The 22,761-nt window shown below is 37.5% G+C and overlaps 1 protein-coding gene across 1 annotated transcript in view; it reads left to right on the top strand.

Moving 5' to 3' along the window:
• The window catches only part of LOC121318625 (serine/threonine-protein kinase 26-like), a 61,939-nt gene that overhangs the window by 18,426 nt on the left and 20,752 nt on the right, over nt 1-22,761 (top strand). The window contains exons 3-5 of the mRNA XM_041255501.1: nt 8,717-8,773; nt 22,253-22,361; nt 22,450-22,607. Coding sequence (XP_041111435.1) covers nt 8,717-8,773; nt 22,253-22,361; nt 22,450-22,607 — 324 coding nt within the window. The remainder of the gene's footprint in view (nt 1-8,716; nt 8,774-22,252; nt 22,362-22,449; nt 22,608-22,761) is intronic.

Here is a 22,761-nt window from a genome sequence, read left to right as displayed (position 1 = left end):
TTTTCTTCCCAAAACTTTAAACTGCTGCTGCTTCGAAGATATTTGACTGATCAGGTTCTGAAAATTGCTATACATGTTGAGGGATAGGCCCTGATTAACTGTTGTTAATATGAAGCAGATTTTTACTGTGGTTTGGCAACGACATTAACGACGCTTAACCGATCAAAACAAAAATTTCACTAACTTATGTAACTTAAAACACAGTAATTACAGTGGAAAGGCTGGCATTATTTTACACATACACAAGGTACAGTATACAAAGACACATACTGTAAACTAAGAAAACATTTTTCAGTCCTATTGCAGCTGTACAGCATCCATACGAAGAAAAAGAAACTGCACCATGCTTTTTAAACCAGAAGACAATCGAAACAGTAAAATGTACAACAGGTGAGCTTCACAAGTCACATGAGTACGTTTGTTTAAAAACACTGTGTAACAATTTTTTTTTTTTTGGTTCCTGGGTAGTAAGTGTTATTTCCTAATTGCTTATGCCTCAAAAGTATAGAAAATGGCTATTATTCCCCACAAACTTTGCTTTTGTGACCAGGACAGTGATATTTTGAAATGTACCTATTTTCCAGAACATTCCAGATAGATTCAGTGCTGAGTAAACTTGGAGTAACTTCTATAACTTTCCAGTAATATAAGTAGTAGTATAATAGTAGTACAAATACAGGGGCCTTAAGCCCACCAGTTCAGTTTAGTTCCAGCTGCCTAAGTGGATACATATCTGCATTTTTCTGAGATGGCATCAAAATGCGGCAGGCGCATTTTGCTATGTCTGTGGCCAATTTATCAAGACAAGAGTGAAAAAGTACTCCGTGGAAGCATCTACTAAGATGTGTGAGGCCTACAAGGCATATTTCGGCATGCCTGTCGGGGATCAAGACAAACCCTGGGCACTTTATTTCACCTGCGAGCACTGCAACTCTGGAAGGTAAGATGGACAATTGTTGCTCGGAATTTTATGTTATAAAATTTGTTACAATTTTTAAAATTGTAAAAGTTTTTAATTTTAAAATGTTTTACAATTTTCAATGTTATTGAAAAAATATATAATATATGAAAAATGTTGCGAGAATCTCTTACATATTAGTCATGGGTGAAATAAATGTATTTTTGTAGGATGGTACAGAGGAGAAAAGAGAGCCACGAAGTTTGCTGTCCCAAGAATTTGGCAGGAGCCCACTGACCACTCAAGCAACTGTTACTTCTGCATGGTGGACCCTTCCAAACGGCGGACTGGCAAGAATGCACCTGCTATCACGTATCCGGACCTTCCTTCATCCATCGCCCCGGTGCCACACTGCCATGAGCTCCCCGTACCCACTCCTCTGGAGAGAGAGCAGCCGTCTTTAGAAGAGAGTAGCAAGTCAGAGAGCGAGGAAGACGTTGTAGATCCAGATGACAATTTCAGAGGTGGAGCTGAGGAGAGAAACCCATACTACCCCAACCAAAAAGACCTCAACGACTTGATTAGAGATCTTGGTCTCACCAAGTCCAATGCCGAGCTTTTGACGTCTAGGCTCAAGCAGTGGAACTAGTTGGATGAAAGTGTGCAAGTCGCAGATCAGAGGAAGCGTCACCAACCTTTTTCCAGCTTCTTCACCCGTCAAGATGGGCTCTGCTTCTGCCACAATGTGACCAGTCTGTTCGAGGCAATCAGAATCACCTGTAACCAGAATGAGTGGCGCCTCTTCATTGACAGCTCTTCCAGGAGCCTCAAAGCCGTGCTGCTCCATAATGGTAACAAGTACCTGTCTCTTCCCCTGGCTCACTCAGTGCTCCTCAAAGAGGATTACAACAGCACCAAGACCTTGCTGGACGCCTTGAAGTATGATGAGTACGGCTGGGAGGTCATAGGAGACTTAAAAATGGTGGCATTCCTGATGGGTCTCCCAAGGCGGTTTTACCAAGTTTCCCTGCTGTCTTTGCCTTTGGGACAGCAGGGACACCAAGGCACACTACCACAGGTGGGACTGGCCACAGTGGACCGAGTTCTTTGTGGGGAGGAACAACGTCAAGTGGGAGCCACTGGTGGACCCCCGGAAGGTGCTGATGCCACCACTGCACTCAAATTGGGCCTTATGAAACAATTTGTCAGAGCTCTAGATAAGGAGTCGGCAGCCTTCAAGTACCTTCAAGGCTTCTTCCCTAAGCTGTCTGAGGTAAAGGTCAAAGCCGGTGTCTTCGTCGGACCACAGATAAAGAAGATCCTGGAGTGCATGAATTCCCCAAGAAGCTCACTAGTAAGGAGAAAGCGGCTTGGAACAGCTTTGTCGCAGTGGTTTGGGGCTTCCTGGGCAATCACAAGGCTGAAAACTATGTGGAGCTGGTTGAGACTCTGGTGAAGAACTATGGCACAATGGGCTGTAGGATGTCCCTCAAAGTGCATATCCTTGATGCTCATCTTGATAAATTCAAGGAGAACGTGGGAGCGTACTCGGACGAGCAAGGCGAGCGCTTCCACCAGGATATACTGGACTTTGAACGCCGCTACCAAGGACAGTATAACGAGAACATGATGGGAGCCTACATTTGGGGGCTGATTTGTGAAATTGATTTACAGTATAATCGTAAATCTCGAAAAACTGCTCACTTCTAAATCTTTTGTAGTCATTTTTGTATTACTTTAGTATAAATACATGTTAATTTGGATTCATATGTTGTGTTTTTCTGACTTTATGTGAACGAAAAGACACATTCGCCCGTTTTCTCATTGGAAATAGGTAAATTTCAAAATATCACTGTCCTGGTCACAAAAGCAAAGTTTGTGGGGAATAATAGCCATTTTTTATACTTTTGAGGCATAAGCAATTAGGAAATAACACTTACTACCCAGGAACAAAAATTGTGTTACATAGTGAAATCGGAATTAAGTTACTTATTTACGACTGAACTGTTAACAACAATCACAGATCCTGAATGTTTTGCGTGCAAATAAGCTATGTGTATAACCCGTTTAGAAGAGACATGAAAGTGCTAGCGCAACTTTCTGATTGTATCTTTAATTTAACTAATTATTTTAGGGATTGAAAAGTATAGACAGAACTCTTCACAATCGCTTGCACTATGAAATACAATTGTAACGGTGAAGATCGCACGGTTATTCATTTGAGCTCTATGAAAAGCTTTTCTGCTGTGATGTTGTTTCTCTTAAAATAACCTGATTAACTGAGGAAATGCAGGCATATACAGAACTGTAGACATACTGACACGCACATTGTAAGTATTAGAAAAATTACTGTGATCGCAGACAGTACAGAAATGTTCTGTAAACTTTTTTTTTTTTGTTAAACGCTGTTGTAGTTCAACAGAAGCCACTTGAAAAACAAAATTGCATCATGCTTTTTAAACTAGAAGACAATCGAAACAATAAAATTAATAATACATGAGCTGTGCAAGTTACACGAATACAGTTTGTTTAATTTAATCAGCCGTGATATTTCTAGCAATTGAACTTCCAAACCAGAAAATAGTAGCTATATCACGGTAGATTAGAGACCAATCTTACCTGAGACAACTGTGATAAGGAGTAACACTGTAGTAAATCAGTGCAATTTCTGAAGCGACGATCTTGTCTACGTGTTTTTTTTTGTTTGTTTGTTTGTTGTTGTTTTGTTTTTTTTACAAATAAGTTGAGTCTGAAAAGTCTGTTTAAATATTAATAAATGTTATTAATAGACGTTAAAAACGACGTTACTATTGGTTGTATGTCTAAAAAGAAACAAAACGAGTCAAAATGTACTCAAATTTGATTTGGGTTTTTCAATGTTACTGGCTACCGCTAAATATGCAATAGTTATACATACACGCAAACATATATGTGGTTTAATTGCCATTATATATCCTAAGTAACACATGTTTTGCTGTAAAGGTTGTGTATTTAATCACATGCTGATCAATGTAATGTAAAGCATTATTCAAATGATGGGGGCACAGTAGAATGTACAGATCAATGCTAAACACGGCTCAAATTTTGGAGCTGTGGGTTACTCTGAATTCCATGCGTCTTAGACCCTGTTCAAGCTTCGGTTCACTATCCCAGCAACGCAGTAAACAGCAAGTAAGAAAAAATATTGTTAATAATTTACACGCAGTGTATGTACCTTTAAAAAATGGTCCTAGTTTGTCAACTGTTTATTTTTAACTAGCCTACCTGTTAAACTATCAAACTATCGTGTTATGTTTTTATTTTTATTTTTTAAATATATATGTCAGTGCATGTTTGTTGTGTTGATGTCAGTAGACGCTAACTTACTGCATTTAGTACTACAGTATTAAAATGTATCAGCGAAAGTAATTTAATTTGAGTAGTAGTAGTTTTGAAATACTCACTATTTATTTGTGTTTTATTATTTAATGTAGGATGTGTGTTCATATAAATTGGTTTTGATTTGTGGTGCAACTTTACCTTCTTGTGGTGAAATTTTAGAATGCAGTCTCGGTGAACAAAATCTGTGAACAAAAACCACAAGAGACCGCTTATGAGAACTCATAATTCCTGATAAAAATTATGTTGCTATACCGTGCAACAGTAACCGTGCAAAAATTATATTGCTTTACCCTGCAAGGGTGCTCATTGGTCATATAATGGACATAGTGATGTTTTGTCCAAATGTTTGCACTGCCTGTAACACAAACACAGCTGCATATAAATTCTTTAAACTTCTGAGTTGTGCAGGCCTCAGGGAACTACTGCCAGCAATTGAATGAAGCTGATTGCTTAAATGCATTTCAGTGTAAAAGCTAGTTAGAATATTGTTTGCATCCAAATAACATTTTAATTTGCTGCTATCCAATGCTTCCAATATTTTTGCCAAAATTGACAGTCAGCTGTGTCCAAAATGATTTGTGATGATAACGTTTGATCTGTAACAACCAATGGGCTTAAATTTCACAGTAACTACTTGGATGCCGTAAAGTTGCTTGCAACTCTAGTTTATATTTTCATTCGGCCGTCTGATACCAACTGCAGTGTATTGAAAATTGTGAGCTTGTCGACCATCAAAAAAAAAAAAAAAAAAAAAGCTGTAACTATTGCATACTGTCAACAGCTACACAGAAAGGTTGTACCTATTGGAGCTGGATCACATGTTGCATCTTCATCAGTGAGTGCTACCAGATATGCTGCCACTATCAGCTTCACCTTCTTCAGCAACAGGGTCGATTCCATTTGCCAACTGTTCTTTGGTAGATGGTGAAGTGGGACACGAGAACTGTTGAGTCTGTTTGTTTTGAGTTTCTTCTGCATTCTTGAAGTCCCCTGATCACATTGTGCAACATCTGTGCCCCCAAATTCTACTGAACAGTTCAAAGTGCCATGACTGTTAGGAGCTCTGCCACTCCTTGAATTGTGGTTTTATTTTATGGTATGTTAATTTTAGAGCCTTCTTTGGATATTACCCATTTTTTGGTATGGTTGTATCCATGCTCATGCATCATGTCAGTGATTTACCCATAAATGACAGTCTCACACCATCCCTTCTATTTGTGAATACACCTCCTCATCAGCCTGTAAAGTTACTTCTTCTGGACTCCAGTTACTAGCTTGTTGTTCATCAGCCATTGTATTTGAAAAAACTGAAAGTGTGTAACACTGACAAAAATGCCCAACACTTCCAGGATACAGTCACGTGGGATGTTGACTTTCAATCCATGCCCACTATAGCTCTTCAGTGCCGGCATAGCCTTTCACACAGAGATGAGATGACATGAAATAGAATGGCTCTGTGATGGTATAAGCAATTCACACAGACCACAGGAGACTGTGTGGTCCAATGGTTAAAGAAATAGGCTTGTAACCAGGAGGCACCCGGTGCAAATCCCACTGACTGATTGTGTGACCCGAGCAAGTCACTTAACCTCCTTGTGCTCCGTCTTTCGGGTGAGACATTCTTGTAAGTGACTCTGCAGCGGATTCATGATGCATGTGATGGTGGTCAACTGTTATTGTTATTATTATTATTATTATTATTATTATTATTATATTATTATTATAATAATACCTCTTTATCAACACAACAAGTCTCCTATTATTATAATAATACCTCCTGCGTACTGATAAATCCTCTCCTGAACACTCATTTTATCACCAAACTCCTCAATAATTATTACTGTAACATCTCAAAAAGCTCTGCAAATGTCCGTGATGTTCTTTGAGCGCTGGATGCGGAAGCAACTATCTCCTTTGTGTGTCCATGTTATTTCTGTGGTGGAGGGGCTATCTGTATTGCTCATACACGTCCATCATTGTTGATGAAATTTATATTCAGACAAACGCAAATCAATGTTTTCTGAGGGAACTCCCTTTCAAAAAAAATATTTATAGTATATATATAGATATTATATATATATATATTTGTATAGATTATATATATATATATATATATGGTCGCTTTTCCACTTTAAAATTTTATCAAATTATATATAAAAAAAAAAAAAAAATCCAATTAAAAAAACAATAAACTTTCATAATGAAAAAATACAAAGGGTAATTTGGCAAAAAATAAACATTCTAGCTATTTTTACTAAACTCGGTCACACACCACTGACTAATACATAGATTAGACTAGAGGCTTAGATACAGCCTTAGTGATACATCAGCACAAATAAACTGTCAGTGAAGGGAATGTTAAAAAAGATCCTTCAGGCAACCTGGTTGAAGATTTTCAGGCAACCTGGTTGAAGATTTACCCATGGCTGGAGATTAATAATGATAGTGATCTAATTAGTTGATCGGTCTGCAGTGTCTGTGCAACTGTAGTTTGCTAACCGCTGTTACAAATCCTGTACCATCTTTACAAACAACTTGGCTTTGAAAACCCAAAATAGAAACTTTGTCAGGCAAGGGAGAGTGCTCTGCATCACAATGATCAACAGCTGGATGTACATGGTGTTAGCAGGATTTTTAATTTAATTTTAAGGTATTTTCATTGTGGCACGTAGGGCTGATGGGGGAGAGTGTGTCCCTCCATTTTCTAAAAAGGACATTAAAATGGTGCATTCTGGCACACTTTTGGGTGGTTTCAGCATATGCTAGACTAGTAGTGGTCTGCTTGTAGTGTCTGCCAAAGTACTCCATTAGTGCAATGAAGGAGCTTTATTTCAGCACTGCTCACAGCATGGCAAGATCAACAAGAAGAAAACAATTTTTTTTGAGCAACAAGGCCCTTGCAATACAAAACTGTGTGTAGAATTGGTGACCACACCTTTAATTGTGTCCAGTTGTAATATGGAAAACAACATGCTGCAGCTCCCATGCTCAGCATTAGTCAAGTCCTGATATAACAGCTTGTACTGTAACACAGAAAGCTGTTATGATTACATGTTACTGTTTATTTTTCAGTAAAAACAAGTTTGTAAATTGCAGTGTGTTTGTTCTGCTTTTTTCGATATTAAATACACCACTGCAAGCACATTGTGCTAAAGAAAATATCTAAAATACAACAATGTGAAGCTAAATTTGGTGAATGACAGTTTATTTTACTGCAGTCAAGTAAGCTGTGGTACATTTCATTTTAAATGCTCTATTTTATTTTTTTTCTCAGCAGTACACTTACTAATTACAGTCGCAGATATTTAAATGTATTCTGTTTTCACTCTTCTGGTTAGTTTGAGAAATACTTTGTTTTCCCTTCAACCGCTGACCCTGCTTAGTACAAAACTCATGCTGCATTACTGTTTTTTATTATGGTAACATCTTGAAGAGATATTATCAGATGATCAGATTATTATGCTGAAGAGATATTATCAGATCATCATCTAACTGGGGAATCTGCTGCATGATTAAACTCCTTATAGTGAACAATGTTGCGGCTGCTATAGAAGGCAAAACGGACGACCAACAATACATAGGGTTATTGGAGTTCACAAAAAAAAATCTTTCATCTTGGTAGAGTAGCCATTTCACTTCCTTTTTGGTTTAGTTATTGAGCTTTTTGCTGAATTACAGCCTAGGGGTGCCACCTGTCAGGGTTTGACCCAGACAGTCCGGGAAGTGGCGTTTGTGTCCAGGTGGCAGGAATTAACAAGCCCAGACGCCCTAATGCCCAGTTTTAAGTGAAACGCATAAGAAACGCCAGCCTTCCTATAATATTTTATTTGACTTACATTAGTTACTTAAATGATTTCCACTGTCTTATTAGACATGTATTGTTTTGTACTGATCTGTACATTATACTTTGATTTTACCTGAAATTCACAAAAGATTATTTTTTAACCATAACTACTGTAGTGCATTATTTTTTGTAGTTAATTCATAAGGGTTAAGTAAGGTGTGTTACATGTAATGGCTTTGATAAGGTTTTGAAAATGAACGAATATCTATATCTTGAAGGAATACCCGAACATGACAATCCCGTGCTCGACCAGCACTGGTTAAAACAGCAACCTGAATAGCTTGGAATAAATCAGATTTGATTTTGAATTTGAAGTGGAGCAATGTATGAGAATGCAGTTAAAGAAGAAACAAACTGATCCTGCAATATACTGTATATTACAGATATTGTTGCAGAAATCGTGCTTCCAATAATTAATAATTAAAAGAAAATTAGTAATTTGTGTGTTTTTGGTGCTTTGGAGAATGGGACAGTTTTACTTGGAGGGTGCTTTGGTTTTGTTGCAGTTGTACTACTTTACTATTGTCTTCCACAAACACATCTTTCAAAAGGAGATAAATACTAAATAAACTAAATTCTGTTCTTGATTCCAGGGTACAAAGCTGTGGATCATAATGGAATACTTGGGTGGAGGCTCTGCTCTAGACCTGGTAAGCCTGTCTTTATACTGAATGTGAATTTTCTTCATTTTTACTTCATTTACGCCTTTTTTTTCAAGGCCCTGAATATCAGGTGAATGAGTGTAGTGAGTACATGACCGGGTGGTCAGTGTCGGAGATGCTTATGAGTATAGTGAGTACATGACCGGGTGGTCAGTGTCGGAGCTGCTTATGGCTTGCAGCGCCAGTTTGGTCACCAGATGCAGCCAGTCCTCAAGACATCCCAGCTGAGAATGGGTCGCTTACATTTGCCAGGTAAGTGGACTTGCTACTTACTGTTTGAAGTTTTAAACTTGACATTAAACAGTCCATTACCTGTTTATATTGTAATTATTTATCGACCAACTAAGTCAAACCTGCTATTTCTGACTGAATTTGGGGATCTGCTATCTACATTATATTTACCGTACAATAGGATTATTTTATTGGGTGATGTTAACCTTCATGTTGACATTGTTTCTAATTATAACTCCTTGGAATTTTTTAGGCTACAAGATTCCTGCCAGTCTCTACTAAGACACTGGACTGTACATTTATAAATGCCGGATAATTAATTATTCGACTGTAGTTAAGCTTTATGATGTATTGAGCTCATTATCACTGTCTGAGTACTCATCAGTAGATAATACCTACAACAACACCTTGACTGGTATCTTAGATACAGTAGTGCCAATCAAAACTCGGAGAGTATTTTTTTAAAAAAAGCTCACCGTGGTTCAATGATACAACTTGTAAGATGAAATATGAGGGTCGTAAACTAGAACTGAGAGCGCAGGAATCTGCACGTTCATTACACCGCATGAAAGGGCCACCTGGTTAAATATAGAAAGGCTCATGTCGACTAGATCATCATATTATTCTAATGTAATTGAAACAAATAAAAATTAGATTTGGACCTGATGCTCCTCACAGGTGCTGAATAAATGGACCGCAAAGGGTTATTCAGCATCTGTCAGACGCGTCAGGACCAATTTATTTTCTCACACACTGTTTATTTTACATGCGCTGTGTAAAAGTAATTTTATTTTAAATAAAACCGGTTTAAAAGGCACTGCATATCAACAGGACACCCAGTACTGTATCTCCAGCCCTGCCCCCACCCCTGTTCACTGTATTTATCACATATCTCTTCATAGTCATGCATACTGATAAATCATCTCCTGATTTACTGGTTGTTGGAAAACATGGATTGAGAATTGATTAGGGGTTTGCTACGCATGTGGACTAGCAGAGCTATACTGGTGTTCTTTTCTGAAAAGAGACTAATATTGCAGATAGCAGACTGTTTGGTTCAAATTGCATGTACTGCTAACCACTGATAGAGACGATGCGTCTACAAACTGCCCAACAATGACTGCAAGCTAACGAGATAACAATGCTGTGGACTAGAAGGGAACAGGCGCTAGACTTCAGAGAAATCAAAAGAGATAATCCCACTGGCATCAAAGGGGGTCGCAAGGAGATAACAAAAGGCAGATGTATGGACCTTTTGTCTCCAGGAGTGTGAAGAATGCACTGAGTTCAGAGGTTGTCACACTAGACCACACACACAGACACACACACATTAACACTCACACAATAAATTAAATTACCTTGACCATTGGTTAATGTCAGAGAAAGGGGAGGTGGACCATCTATACAGAAGGGTATTTAATGTCACGCAAACATTGTAATTTTGAGTGTTGTTTGTCCTGTACCTGGGACCAGACTCCCTGCATATTTCAATAAACCTGGCAACTGATTGAAGAAAAGGACTCTGTGCATTTTCTTGAATCTACTTACTCACCATCTATTTTTTTTTAAGTACTTCATTGGCGAGCCACCTGCGGACTGTTTCCTGAAACTTTTTTTTTCCAAATACCGGGGGGTTGATACTTGATTACGGAGAAACCTTTTTTGCCAGCCTGTATCCCATGAAGAGGACCAGGACAAAGCAGACAGAAGGAGACTGTTTCTACTTTCAGCTCAGACGGTGTGGAGAATCTTTGAATCAGGACTTCAGATCGAACATATAACCACGTACATTGGTGAGTAGTTACTGGTTTTTTGTTTTATATGCAGTTTTTAGAATGTAGTGAGAATCAAGGGTAAAGTATGAAAGAGGACTTTTGACTACTTGATAATTCATGTACACAATTAGTTAAGACTGCTTAATTAAAAGTGTATTGACTATTAGGACTTTGGGTATGAAAGAGGACCTCTGGAATCCTAAAAAAAGTCATGAGTAAATCGTGTAGTGTTATGAAGTGCCAGTAGAGTTTATTGGACTAGTTACACGGACTTGTATTGCTCAACAGGTACGGGCATACTCGGATTTATGTTTTATGTTTGTTTTTGAGAAGATTTGTTACACTTGTTTTGTCTTTGTTTGTACTGTTTGGTTTATATGTCACGATAAGGGGGCAATAGGATAAGCCTCTTATTTAACTGTCCACATTAGGTGGTACAAATAAGGAACAATCAGACAGTAAGTTCCAGTTAAGAACATTGGTAACAACGAGACAAAACTAAAAAGTGGTGTTGTTTTTTTTGTTAGTTTTGTTTTGTTGGGAGTCTGATCAACTCCAAATATGTTAAAATATAATATTGACGGTCATCAAATGGATGACTGGAGAATATGGAACATAGGCTATGTTTTAAAACATGGCAAAAAGGGAAGCTATGTACAGAACAGTAATGTACATGTTCATGTAACAGATCAGGAGTGTGTGTCTCGTAAGAAGAAAAAGACAAAGGCAATTCAAGACTGGTAGCCCACAAAAAACAGAACAAAAAAAAACCTGTAATGCTAAAGATTCTATATCAACTTTGAGGAATACATGTTGTAAAAATAAAATTAAAAGGTCACATTAAAATGTAATTAAGAAGTTGTTTATTAATGATTGTTTGAGTAATTCTGATTTTACTCAAGCGTGGAGATAAAGTAACTTCTTAGTAAAACTACGTACTAATAAGTTGTTTATTAATGATTGTTTGAGTAATTCTGATTTTGCTTAAGCGTGGAGATAAAGTAACTTCTTAGTAAAACTACGTACTAAGAACCAGCACGAATACTTATTGTCTTGCCCCGATCATAAGAGGGTTTGATAAGGGAAAGAGACCCAGGTTAATTGATGAATTGTTTGACTGCAAAAGAATGGCCAACCTTTGGACTGAAACAGTAACACAAATATACAAAGGAACAATGAAAAAGTTTGTGTTGGATTATATTGATATACAAAGAGCTTTTTGTTTTTCTAAGGGTTAACTAGAAAAGAAAGTGCAGAGAGGGAGCGAGAGAGATAATGTAGAGATTGCTGCTACATTGACTGCTTGAAAAAACACTTAGGAAGAAAACAAATGTTTTTGGAGATCAATAAATCTGAAACTAAGTAAATCAACCTTGAAATATTTTATTAAAAATATTTTCATGAAGCAAGTTAAGTGTTTGTTTGTTTGTTTGTGAATTTTATGTTTAAGACACGGGTGAATTTTATGAATCACCTATGAATACATATTTGAAACCACAGATCACATGAGAATGAAATAGGAATGTTGGCGCAAGAGATTTTACAGTGCAGTATAGGACTGTAGGCTTAGTGGATGGTGGTACTGGATAATCAGCAGCACTGATTATGGAAAGTTTTTAGAAACTTATTTTTCAAGAATTAACAGATTTATTTAGAAACTTATTTTTCAAGAATTAACAGATTTATTTGTAAATTCTTGAAAATGCATGGCGTGATATTAATCAAACTAACACGTTTTTGAAAAGGGTTTTATAACTTGATTTAAAAAAACAATAAAAACAGAGAAAGGAATCTGTTTGCTACAGGCAGATAAACTAACACAGAGACACTAAATAACTTACCTAATAGGCTACTGTTTTTTCAGCTGCAAGAGGGTGGGTTATTGAATTGAAAATTGAATAAAAATTGAAGCCAATACCAATAACTTTTTTTTATTACAAATACAAGATATCACTGAGGGATAATGTATACTAAATGGACCAGCAACTAAGTGTAAAATCTTTGGTTGACATTAGGCTGTCTGTGTTAGTATACTATCACCCTACAGGGGTTTCTCTGTCAATTATAAGCACAAATCAAAGTAGTGCACAATTAGCATAGGACTAAGCCCCTACCTAAAGGGTTACAATTTCAAATTGGGGAACAAATGTTGCTTATAAAAAAAAAAAAAAAAAAAATGGGGATGGCTAGGGTGCCAATTGGGACAGTTCCATATGAAACTATGGACAAACTTGTGCAAATCAATAAAGACTGTATAAAAGATATTAACTTGAAGTTTTTTTCGATTCTGGGTGATGTGCTCAAATAGCTGTTTTGTGATAAGACAAAGATAAACAGACTTTGCACTTAAACACCAGTAGAGATCTTGTAAATAAGAGAATAACCCCATTGAAGGTTTAAATGAAATCAGATGTTATCAAAAGAATTAATATTGCACTTGATTTTTCTTCTAGGTTTGGAAAAGAAATAATTCTGATGGAGATTCAAGTATTGGGACACAGGTGGAGACAACGGTGAAACAACTGATCGTACAGCAGGGGCTGTGAATGGGATGAGACCATTGAAAACTGCTGTGCTACTGAAGAATATTGTCAGTTATGCTGGACATTCATTTTGAAAAGAACGTGACATTTGAATGATTCAGTGTTGTAATGTCTAAAATGAGTGAAGGGAAATTCATGTTAACATTATTTGTAATAGGTTAGCAGTAGAAGTGTTGTGCAAAATGATTATATTTGTGGGGGTATTGTATAGAGAATATCACAAGATATAATTAAGGTTTTTTATAACTATGAGAAAAGAAACACTTACCTACTAATGTGTTACATATAGATAGTTAAGCATTCACACGCTATTTTAGTACTTGTTCAATGTATTGTGATCATTTTTAAGTCATAGTTTTAGTTTGTAATCAATCTTACGTGCATTTTAAGATTGATATGGTCGAGCTAGAATATTGGATTCTAGAATGATGGAATTTTACATATGCAAGTTAAAAATAACAATGATTCACCTAAATGTGTAAGGTCAGAGCAACATACCAATATCCAGAATTGGCTTCAAAGGGAAATAGGTAGTACAATAAAAGATTACAAAGAGGCGAAAGCAAGATAGATACCTACACATAATGGAGAGACTTAGAATAAAGGAACATGCTTCACTATAATATATTATACAAACACGTTACTTGATGTGACTACTCCGAACCAGAGAAGAGGACATCTGAGGGCTCGGGATCACGTGAGCAACATGGTTGTAGCGGGTCACCCCCCTCCATCTTATATTCTAAAAGTAGGGTATGTTGGAAAACATGGATTGAGAATTGATTAGGGGTTTGCTACGCATGTGGACTAGCAGAGCTATACTGGTGTTCTTTTCTGAAAAGAGACTAATATTGCAGATAGCAGACTGTTTGGTTCAAATTGCATGTACTGCTAACCACTGATAGAGACGATGCGTCTACAAACTGCCCAACAATGACTGCAAGCTAACGAGATAACAATGCTGTGGACTAGAAGGGAACAGGCGCTAGACTTCAGAGAAATCAAAAGAGATAATCCCACTGGCATCAAAGGGGGTCGCAAGGAGATAACAAAAGGCAGATGTATGGACCTTTTGTCTCCAGGAGTGTGAAGAATGCACTGAGTTCAGAGGTTGTCACACTAGACCACACACACAGACACACACACATTAACACTCACACAATAAATTAAATTACCTTGACCATTGGTTAATGTCAGAGAAAGGGGAGGTGGACCATCTATACAGAAGGGTATTTAATGTCACGCAAACATTGTAATTTTGAGTGTTGTTTGTCCTGTACCTGGGACCAGACTCCCTGCATATTTCAATAAACCTGGCAACTGATTGAAAAAGGACTCTGTGCATTTTCTTGAATCTACTTACTCACCATCTATTTTTTTTTTAAGTACTTCACTGGTTTATCACCGAACTCCTCAATAATGCTATCCTATTACTACAACATCTCAAAAAGCTTGGCAAATGTTTGTCATATTCTTTGATTGCTGGATGCGAAACAGGTGTCTCCTTTGTTTGTGTCTGTGTTATCTCTGTAGTGCAGTGGCTATGTGTATTGCTCAGATACGCCCCTTTTTTTCCGGCTTCATTTGCTCCTATCGGTCTCACTCGGCCATTGAAAAGTTTCCTCTGCTTTTTCCGGATAAAAAATGACTAGAGACCCGTGCTTGACTTCTTTTTGATGATGTGGGAAAGGACTGGAAAGGGAAAATTGTAATGTCGGACCAAAGGGGTAATCTAAGTAGACCCTGTAGCCTATTTCCAGTTGTGGCGTAAATAGCAACTTCATATAAGACTATTTAATTTAAATATTCTATTGACTTGCAGCTGTTTTGTGAGGGGTTTGTTATTGTTATTATTATTTTTTTAAAGGGTTTGAGTGTGTATTTGTGCAGCCAGTTAAATTTCAGTATGTAAGGCTACTTTTTTTTTTTTTTTTTTTTTTTTTTATGTTTTTGGTAATCATGCTGTTTGTTGTTGATAAAGTTTATTCAGAATGCTGTCAGGTGATCTGTTGCAGGTGATCGCTTAAATAAAGTTTGCATCCATTTGTTTTATTTTTACAACTTGTAAAAATAGTTTGGTATATTATTTACAAAATTTAAGTGATTCTATAAATCTACTGTTAAACTGCAAGAACAATTTGACTGCGATTCTGCATCTCTGAAAATGTCTAGCCTAGTACTATTTTTTTATTTTATTTTTTGCAGATAAAAATACGCTGGGTCCTGACTGCAGTATTTGCACTAAACGACCATGACTGTACAGTGCAGTGTTTCAGATGATTTTGTATAATTGGCATTTCCGTGTTTTTGCTTTTTGACGGCTAATCAAGATATTTTTTTAATTCTATAAGTTCCATGTTATTTACACCAGAGCATCAAAATGCATAACTGTTTTTTTTTTATTTTAGAAATAAACAAAAGTTATTTATTTGGAAGTTCTTCTGGCTTTTGTGGTTGTATGGGTGAGTGTTTTTTTGTTTTATTTGAAATGTTTCGCAATTATTATAGTGTCTGACCAAACAGAGACAAACAATGATGGCTGGCAATGCACAATGATATGGTATATTGCACAGTAAGTGGTGATGTGTTGTAGTCCCATTTACAATAAACAATGATCCCACAAGAACAATAATCCCAATGCAAATTCCCAAACACAGTCACCTTGCGTTGTTGTCCGGGTTTTGTGCTGGCCATGGGCAACAGCTCTGGATCGTGTTTATCTGCCTAGTCTTATACACAAGACAAACAAGACGATATAGACAGACTGACAAAAACAAACAAAACACTCACGTTCTTATTAACACTAGAAGCCCCCTGGCGGTCATTTTGGCTGTTTTTGATTTTTAAAATGTAATTTTCTCCAGTCGTGTAACACATATAGGGCTATATGTCGAAATAAAGGAGATACATTACATTATACCTAAAAGCCCTGGGAGCTGCCACATTGACAGCCTGCAGAAAACAATTGTATTTTGATTATACAGAACAATATTCCTGCTTTTATTATTTTTATTTACCAGTCTGCAAATGTTTAGCTGTAATCAGGTTAGTCTCTACTCTCTGTCTGAGTCTATTTTCAGTCAGCCTTTTGAAGGCTGGCACCTGTTTGCCAGCTGCGCTGCTGATCAGTCGACTAGCCTCGGGACTAGTGAAAATAAATACCAGAGACACTGGAGTTTTACTACGCAACCAAATATGGAGTTGATGTTTTGGATCAGATGGCTTGGAAGTATTCTGTGAAAGCTGGCTCCAAAAAAAGTAAGTCAGTGTTCAGCTTAAACACCCGTGAAGCTGGCTCCCGACGGGTCTGTTCAGGTGTTTTACAATGTACTGGACCTAGCAGCCATCAACTCCTGGGTACTTTACAAAGAATGCACTGAGAAGAATTTACCAAGGAGAGAATATATTTTACAGTTAGCACAGGAACTTCGCAAGAAGCATTTGGAAGAGAGGGAGACTCACAGCCAAGCGTGTACCCACAGCTGAAGCTGGCAACCCCGTTGAGAGCAGCAAGAGACGCCAATGCAAGTTGGCAAGTGCAATAAAAAAAAAAAAAAAAAAAAAAAAAACTTCGGACAACTGTGCCCTGTGCAGAAAGGCAGCGTGGGAAGCGGATGATCTGTGTTGATTGTGAACAGCCTTAGACTCAAGTTAAAAAGATCTTCCTTTGTCAAAAAAAAGAAAAAGAAGTTAGTTTATTTAACTACATTGTTCAGTTGCTTTTGCTGATCTGATAGTAAACCGATTGCTGTTGAAAAGTAAAAAATGTATTGCCATCGTTTGTTTTATAAATATATATTGTATGTTATAACCCAGTGTCTTTTCAAATATTTATTTATTTACATTATTTATCCATTGTCAATGTTGCATATTCAAAGAATCAAGCTGGTTAGTTAGACACGATCTCCCTTTCCCAAGCCATGCTGACTGTCTCCCAGGACACTGTTGCCATATAAGTCATTTGCCATTTTGGAACTTCTTATAGTTTCTATAAGTTTACATATAATAGAAGTTAAGCTTATTGGCCTGTAGTTACCTGGTTCTGTTGTGTCTCCCTTTTTGTGGATAGGTATTATTTTTGCAATTCTCCAGTCTGTCAGTACAACCCCTGTGTCAAAGACTGTTGCATGATCTTGGTTAGCGGTTTGAAAATAACTTCTTTCATTTCTTTGAGTACTATTGGGAGGATCTCATCCGACCCATGGAGTTTCTTTATTTTAAGAACTCCTAGTTCCTTTAACACTTCTGCCTCTGTTATGCTAAAGTTATTTAAAACTGGATAGGAACAGGTCGACATGTGGGGCATGTTGTCCATATCCTCCTTTGTAAAAACTTGTGAAAAATAATCATTTAATATATTTGCCTTTTTTTTTTCTATTCGTCTATGATTTTGGCTTGTGTCTCAGACATTTTACCTCCTCTTTGAATATTCTTGCTGTTATAATATTGGAAAAGTTTTTGGAATTGGTTTTAGCTCCCTGAGCAATGCTCATTTATCTCTCTTGCCTTCTAACTTCCTTTTTGACTTGTGTTTACAATACTCTTTCTGTGTACTTTGTTCTTGGTCCCTTTTAAATGCTCTGTAAAGTGCCTTTTTTCTCTGAATATTTTTTTTAATTGATCTATTAACCATTTTGACAATTTTGTTTTAGATTTAGATTTGTCTACTTCTGAAAATGTAATTGTTTTGCACCTCTAGAACTACATTTTTAAAAAACAGCCATCCTTTTTCTGTGGGTGTTTTCTGTATTTTATTCCAATCTGCTTCTGTTAGTCTCTGTTTCATACCTTCGTAGTTTGCTTTTCTAAAATTGTACCTTAGCTTAAGTCATTACTTTTGCTGCTTTAAAAAGCTTCAGATGAGACCATGTTGTGGTCTGAGTTTGCCAATGGTTCTCTGACCTCTGTTTTAGTTATTCTGTCTTCGTTATTGGAAAAGTTTAAATCAAGGCATGCCTCCCCAGTAGTCGGTGCCTTGACAAATTGTGTTAGGAAGCAGTCATTTGTCATTTCCACCATTTCAATTTCATCTGTCTTGCTACCCACCGGGTTTTCACATTTTATATGGGGGAAGTTGAAATCCCCCTTAATGTGGCTTCTCCTTTGCTGCATTCATTTCTAATGTCATTGTATAACAGATTATTTAGCTTGGTGCCTGAATCTGGCTTGCTCCTATTATTAGGCCCTTTGAATTTTTGCCATTATTCTGACCCATATTGATTCTGCATTGTTTTTTTCTTCCAGGTTTACACCTGGGCTTCAAGACTATTTTTCATGTATAGTGCTACCCCTCTGCCTCTTCAATCCTGCTTGTCTTTCTTATGTAGTGTATACCCACTAATATTATATTCGTCTCATTCACTCTTGGATAACAAAGTTTCTGTAACACCTATCACATCATAGTTACTTGTTAGCGCAGTAGCTTCACATTCTAACATTTTGTTTGAGACATTGCATTTAGATAATTCATTTAATGGCTATCTTACCCTTGTTTTGATATATTCTCCCTCCTGTTTTTTTGTTGATTTATCCCCCCCCCCGTCCTTTTAAATGCTTCTGAACCTCCTCGAGGATCCTTTCTCCGAGTAGATTGGTTCCCTTTTTATTTAACTGCAGTCTGTCCCGCCTATATAGTTGTAGAATGTGGTCCAAAATTCAAGGAAAGTGAAGCCTTCCTGTGTGCACCACGATTTCAGCCATGCATTTAAATTACACAGTGTAACAATTTTTTTTTTTGGTTCCTGGGTAGTAAGTGTTATTTCCTAATTGCTTATGCCTCAAAAGTATAGAAAATGGCTATTATTCCCCACAAACTTTGCTTTTGTGACCAGGACAGTGATATTTTGAAATTTACCTATTTTCCAGAACATTCGAGATAGATTCAGTGCTGAGTATGCTTGAAGTAACTTCTAGAACTTTCTAGAACTTTCCAGTAATATAAATAGTAGTATAAATACAGGGGCCTTAAGCCCACCAGTTCAGTTTAGTTCCAGCAGCCTAAGTGGATACGTATCTGCATTTTTCTGAGATGGCAACAAGAGGCTGCAATGGTGGCATTCCTGATGGGTCTCCAAGGCGGTTTTACCAAGTTTCCCTGCTATCTTTGCCTTTGGGACAGCAGGGACACCAAGGCGCACTACCACATGCGGGACTGGCCACAGCGGACCGAGTTCTCTGTGGGGAGGAACAACGTCAGGTGGGAGCCACTGGTGGACCCCCGGAAGGTGCTGATGCCACCACTGCCCATCAAATTGGGCCTTATGAAACAGTTTGTCAGAGCTCTAGATAAGGAGTCGGCAGCCTTCAAGTACCTTCAAGACTTCTACCCTAATCTGTCTGAGGCAAAGGTCAAAGCCGGTGTCTTCGTCGGACCACAGATAAAGTAGATCCTGGAGTGCAACAAGTTCCCCAAGAAGCTCACTAGTAAGGAGAAAGCGGCTTGGAACAGCTTTGTCGCAGTGGTTCAGGGCTTCCTGGGCAATCACAAGGCTGAAAACTATGTGGAGCTGGTTGAGACTCTGGTGAAGAACTATGGCACAATGGGCTGTAGGATGTTCCTCAAAGTCCATGTCCTTGATGCTCATCTTGATAAATTCAAGGAGAACATGGGAGCGTACTCAGAGGAGCAAGGCGAGCACTTCCACCAGGATATACTGGACTTTGAACGCCGTACCAAGGACAGTATAACGAGAACATGATGGGAGACTACATTTGGGGGCTGATTTGTGAAATTGATTTACAGTATAATCGTAAATATCAAAAAACTACTCACTTCTAAATCTTTTGTAGTCATATTTGTATTACTTTAGTATAAATACATTTAATTTAGTATTAATTTGGATTCATATTACAACAGCAAGAGAACATTCAAAGAGGAGATTAAATGTTTAAGAGATACAAATGGCAAAATCGTAGAGGAAGAAAAAAAAATAGCAAATATGTTAAATGATTACTTTTCACAAGTTTTTACAAAGGAAGATACTGACAACATGCCCCACATGTCATCCAGTTCCTATCCAGTTTTAAATAACTTTAGCATAACTGAGGCAGAAGTGTTAAAGGGACTAGGAGCTCTTAAAATAAACAAATCCCCTGGGCCGGATGAGATCCTCCCAGTAGTACTCAAAGAAATGAAATTAGTAATTTACAAACCGCTAACCAAGATCATGCAGCAGTCTCTTGACACAGGGGTGGTACCGACAGACTGGAAAATTGCAAACGTAATACCGATCCACAAAAAGGGAAACAAAACTGAACCAGGTAACTACAGACCAGTAAGCCTGACTTCTATTATATGCAAACTTATGGAAACTATAATAAGATCCAAAATGGAAAATTACCTATATGGTAACAGGGTACTGGGAGACAGTCAACATGGTTTTAGGAAAGGGAGATCGTGCCTAACTAACTTGCTTGATTTTTTTGAGGATGCAACATCGATAATGGATAATTGCAAAGCATATGACATGGTTTATTTAGATTTCCAGAAAGCTTTTGACAAAGTCCCGCACAAAAGATTAATTCTCAAACTGAACGCAGTTGGGATTCAAGGAAACACATGTACATGGATTAGGGAGTGGTTAACATGTAGAAAACAGAAAGTACTGATTAGAGGAAAAACCTCAGAATGGAGTGTGGTAACCAGTGGTGTACCACAGGGATCAGTATTAGGTCCTCTGCTATTCCTAATCTACATTAATGATTTAGATTCTGGTATAGTAAGCAAACTTGTTAAATTTGCAGACGACACAAAAGTAGGAGGAGTGGCAAACACTGTTGCAGCAGCAAAGGTCATTCAAAATGATCTAGACAAGATTCAGAACTGGGCAGATACATGGCAAATGACATTTAATAGAGAAAAGTGTAAGGTACTGCACGCAGGAAATAAAAATGTACATTATAAATATCATATGGGAGATATTGAAATTGGAGAAGGAATCTATGAAAAAGACCTAGGAGTTTTTGTTGACTCAGAAATGTCTTCATCTAGGCAATGTGGGGAAGCTATAAAAAAGGCTAACAAGATGCTCGGATACATTGTGAAAAGTGTTGAATTTAAATCAAGGGAAGTAATGTTAAAACTGTACAATGCACTTGTAAGACCTCATCTTGAATATTGTGTGCAGTTCTGGTCACCTCGCTATAAAAAAGATATTGCTGCTCTAGAAAGAGTGCAAAGAAGAGCGACCAGAATTATTCCGGGCTTAAAAGGCATGTCATATGCAGACAGGCTAAAAGAATTGAATCTGTTCAGTCTTGAACAAAGAAGACTACGTGGCGACCTAATTCAAGCATTCAAAATTCTAAAAGGTATTGACAGTGTCGACGCAAGGGACTTTTTCAGCCTGAAAAAAGAAACAAGGACCAGGGGTCACAAATGGAGTTTAGAAAAAGGGGCATTCAGAACAGAAAATAGGAGACACTTTTTTACACAGAGAATTGTGAGGGTCTGGAATCAACTCCCCAGTAATGTTGTTGAAGCTGACACCCTGGGATCCTTCAAGAAGCTGCTTGATGAGATTTTGGGATCAATAAGCTACTAACAACCAAACGAGCAAGATGGGCCGAATGGCCTCCTCTCATTTGTAAACTTTCTTATGTTCTTTCTTATATGTTGTTTTTTTCTGACTATGTGACCATAAAGACCGTTTTCTCATTGGAAATAGGTAAATTTCAAAATATCACTGTCCTGGTCACAAAAGCAAAGTTTGTGGGGAATAATAGCCATTTTCTATACTTTTGAGGCATAAGCAATTAAGAAATAACACTTACTACCCAGGAACAAAAATTGTGTTACATAGTGTTATTTATTTCCACCTGTCCTTTGCAAGTCCGGTGCATGTGCTTCATATCTCTGTCAGCTACAAGCTGGCCCCTTTGAATACCAGACTGATGCATGTGCTTCATATCTATTTCAGCTACGAGCTGGCCCCTTCGATGAATACCAGATTGCCACCATGCTGAAGGAGATCCTTAAGGGTTTAGACTATCTGCACTCGGAGAAGAAGATTCACAGGGACATTAAAGGTTTAGGAACATCTAGAATCCATCATGCTGTCTGTGACTGTCACTTAGATGCTGAATATGTTTAAATGTTTTTTTTTTTTTTTTCTAGCTGCAAATGTTTTATTATCAGAACTTGGAGAGGTTAAACTAGCAGATTTTGGAGTTGCTGGCCAGCTGACGGACACACAGATAAAAAGAGAGACATTCGTAGGCACTCCTTTTTGGATGGCTCCTGAGGTTATACAACAGTCTGCGTACGACTCAAAAGTAAGGATTTGTTGTTGGACTACAAGATAGACAAGCAACGAAATATCTGTTTTTTGCTTAATGACCTGTACATGCTTCTAAAATACTAGGACAACACATTTACCTGTAACCCTTTGAAGTTTCCACACAGCTGATCATTTTCAAGTTTCTACTC

The sequence above is a fragment of the Polyodon spathula genome, chromosome 7 (assembly GCF_017654505.1).
Source record: "Polyodon spathula isolate WHYD16114869_AA chromosome 7, ASM1765450v1, whole genome shotgun sequence".
In the NCBI taxonomy this organism is placed as follows: Eukaryota; Metazoa; Chordata; class Actinopteri; order Acipenseriformes; family Polyodontidae; genus Polyodon; species Polyodon spathula.
This window is presented reverse-complemented; position numbering and strand designations above follow the sequence as displayed.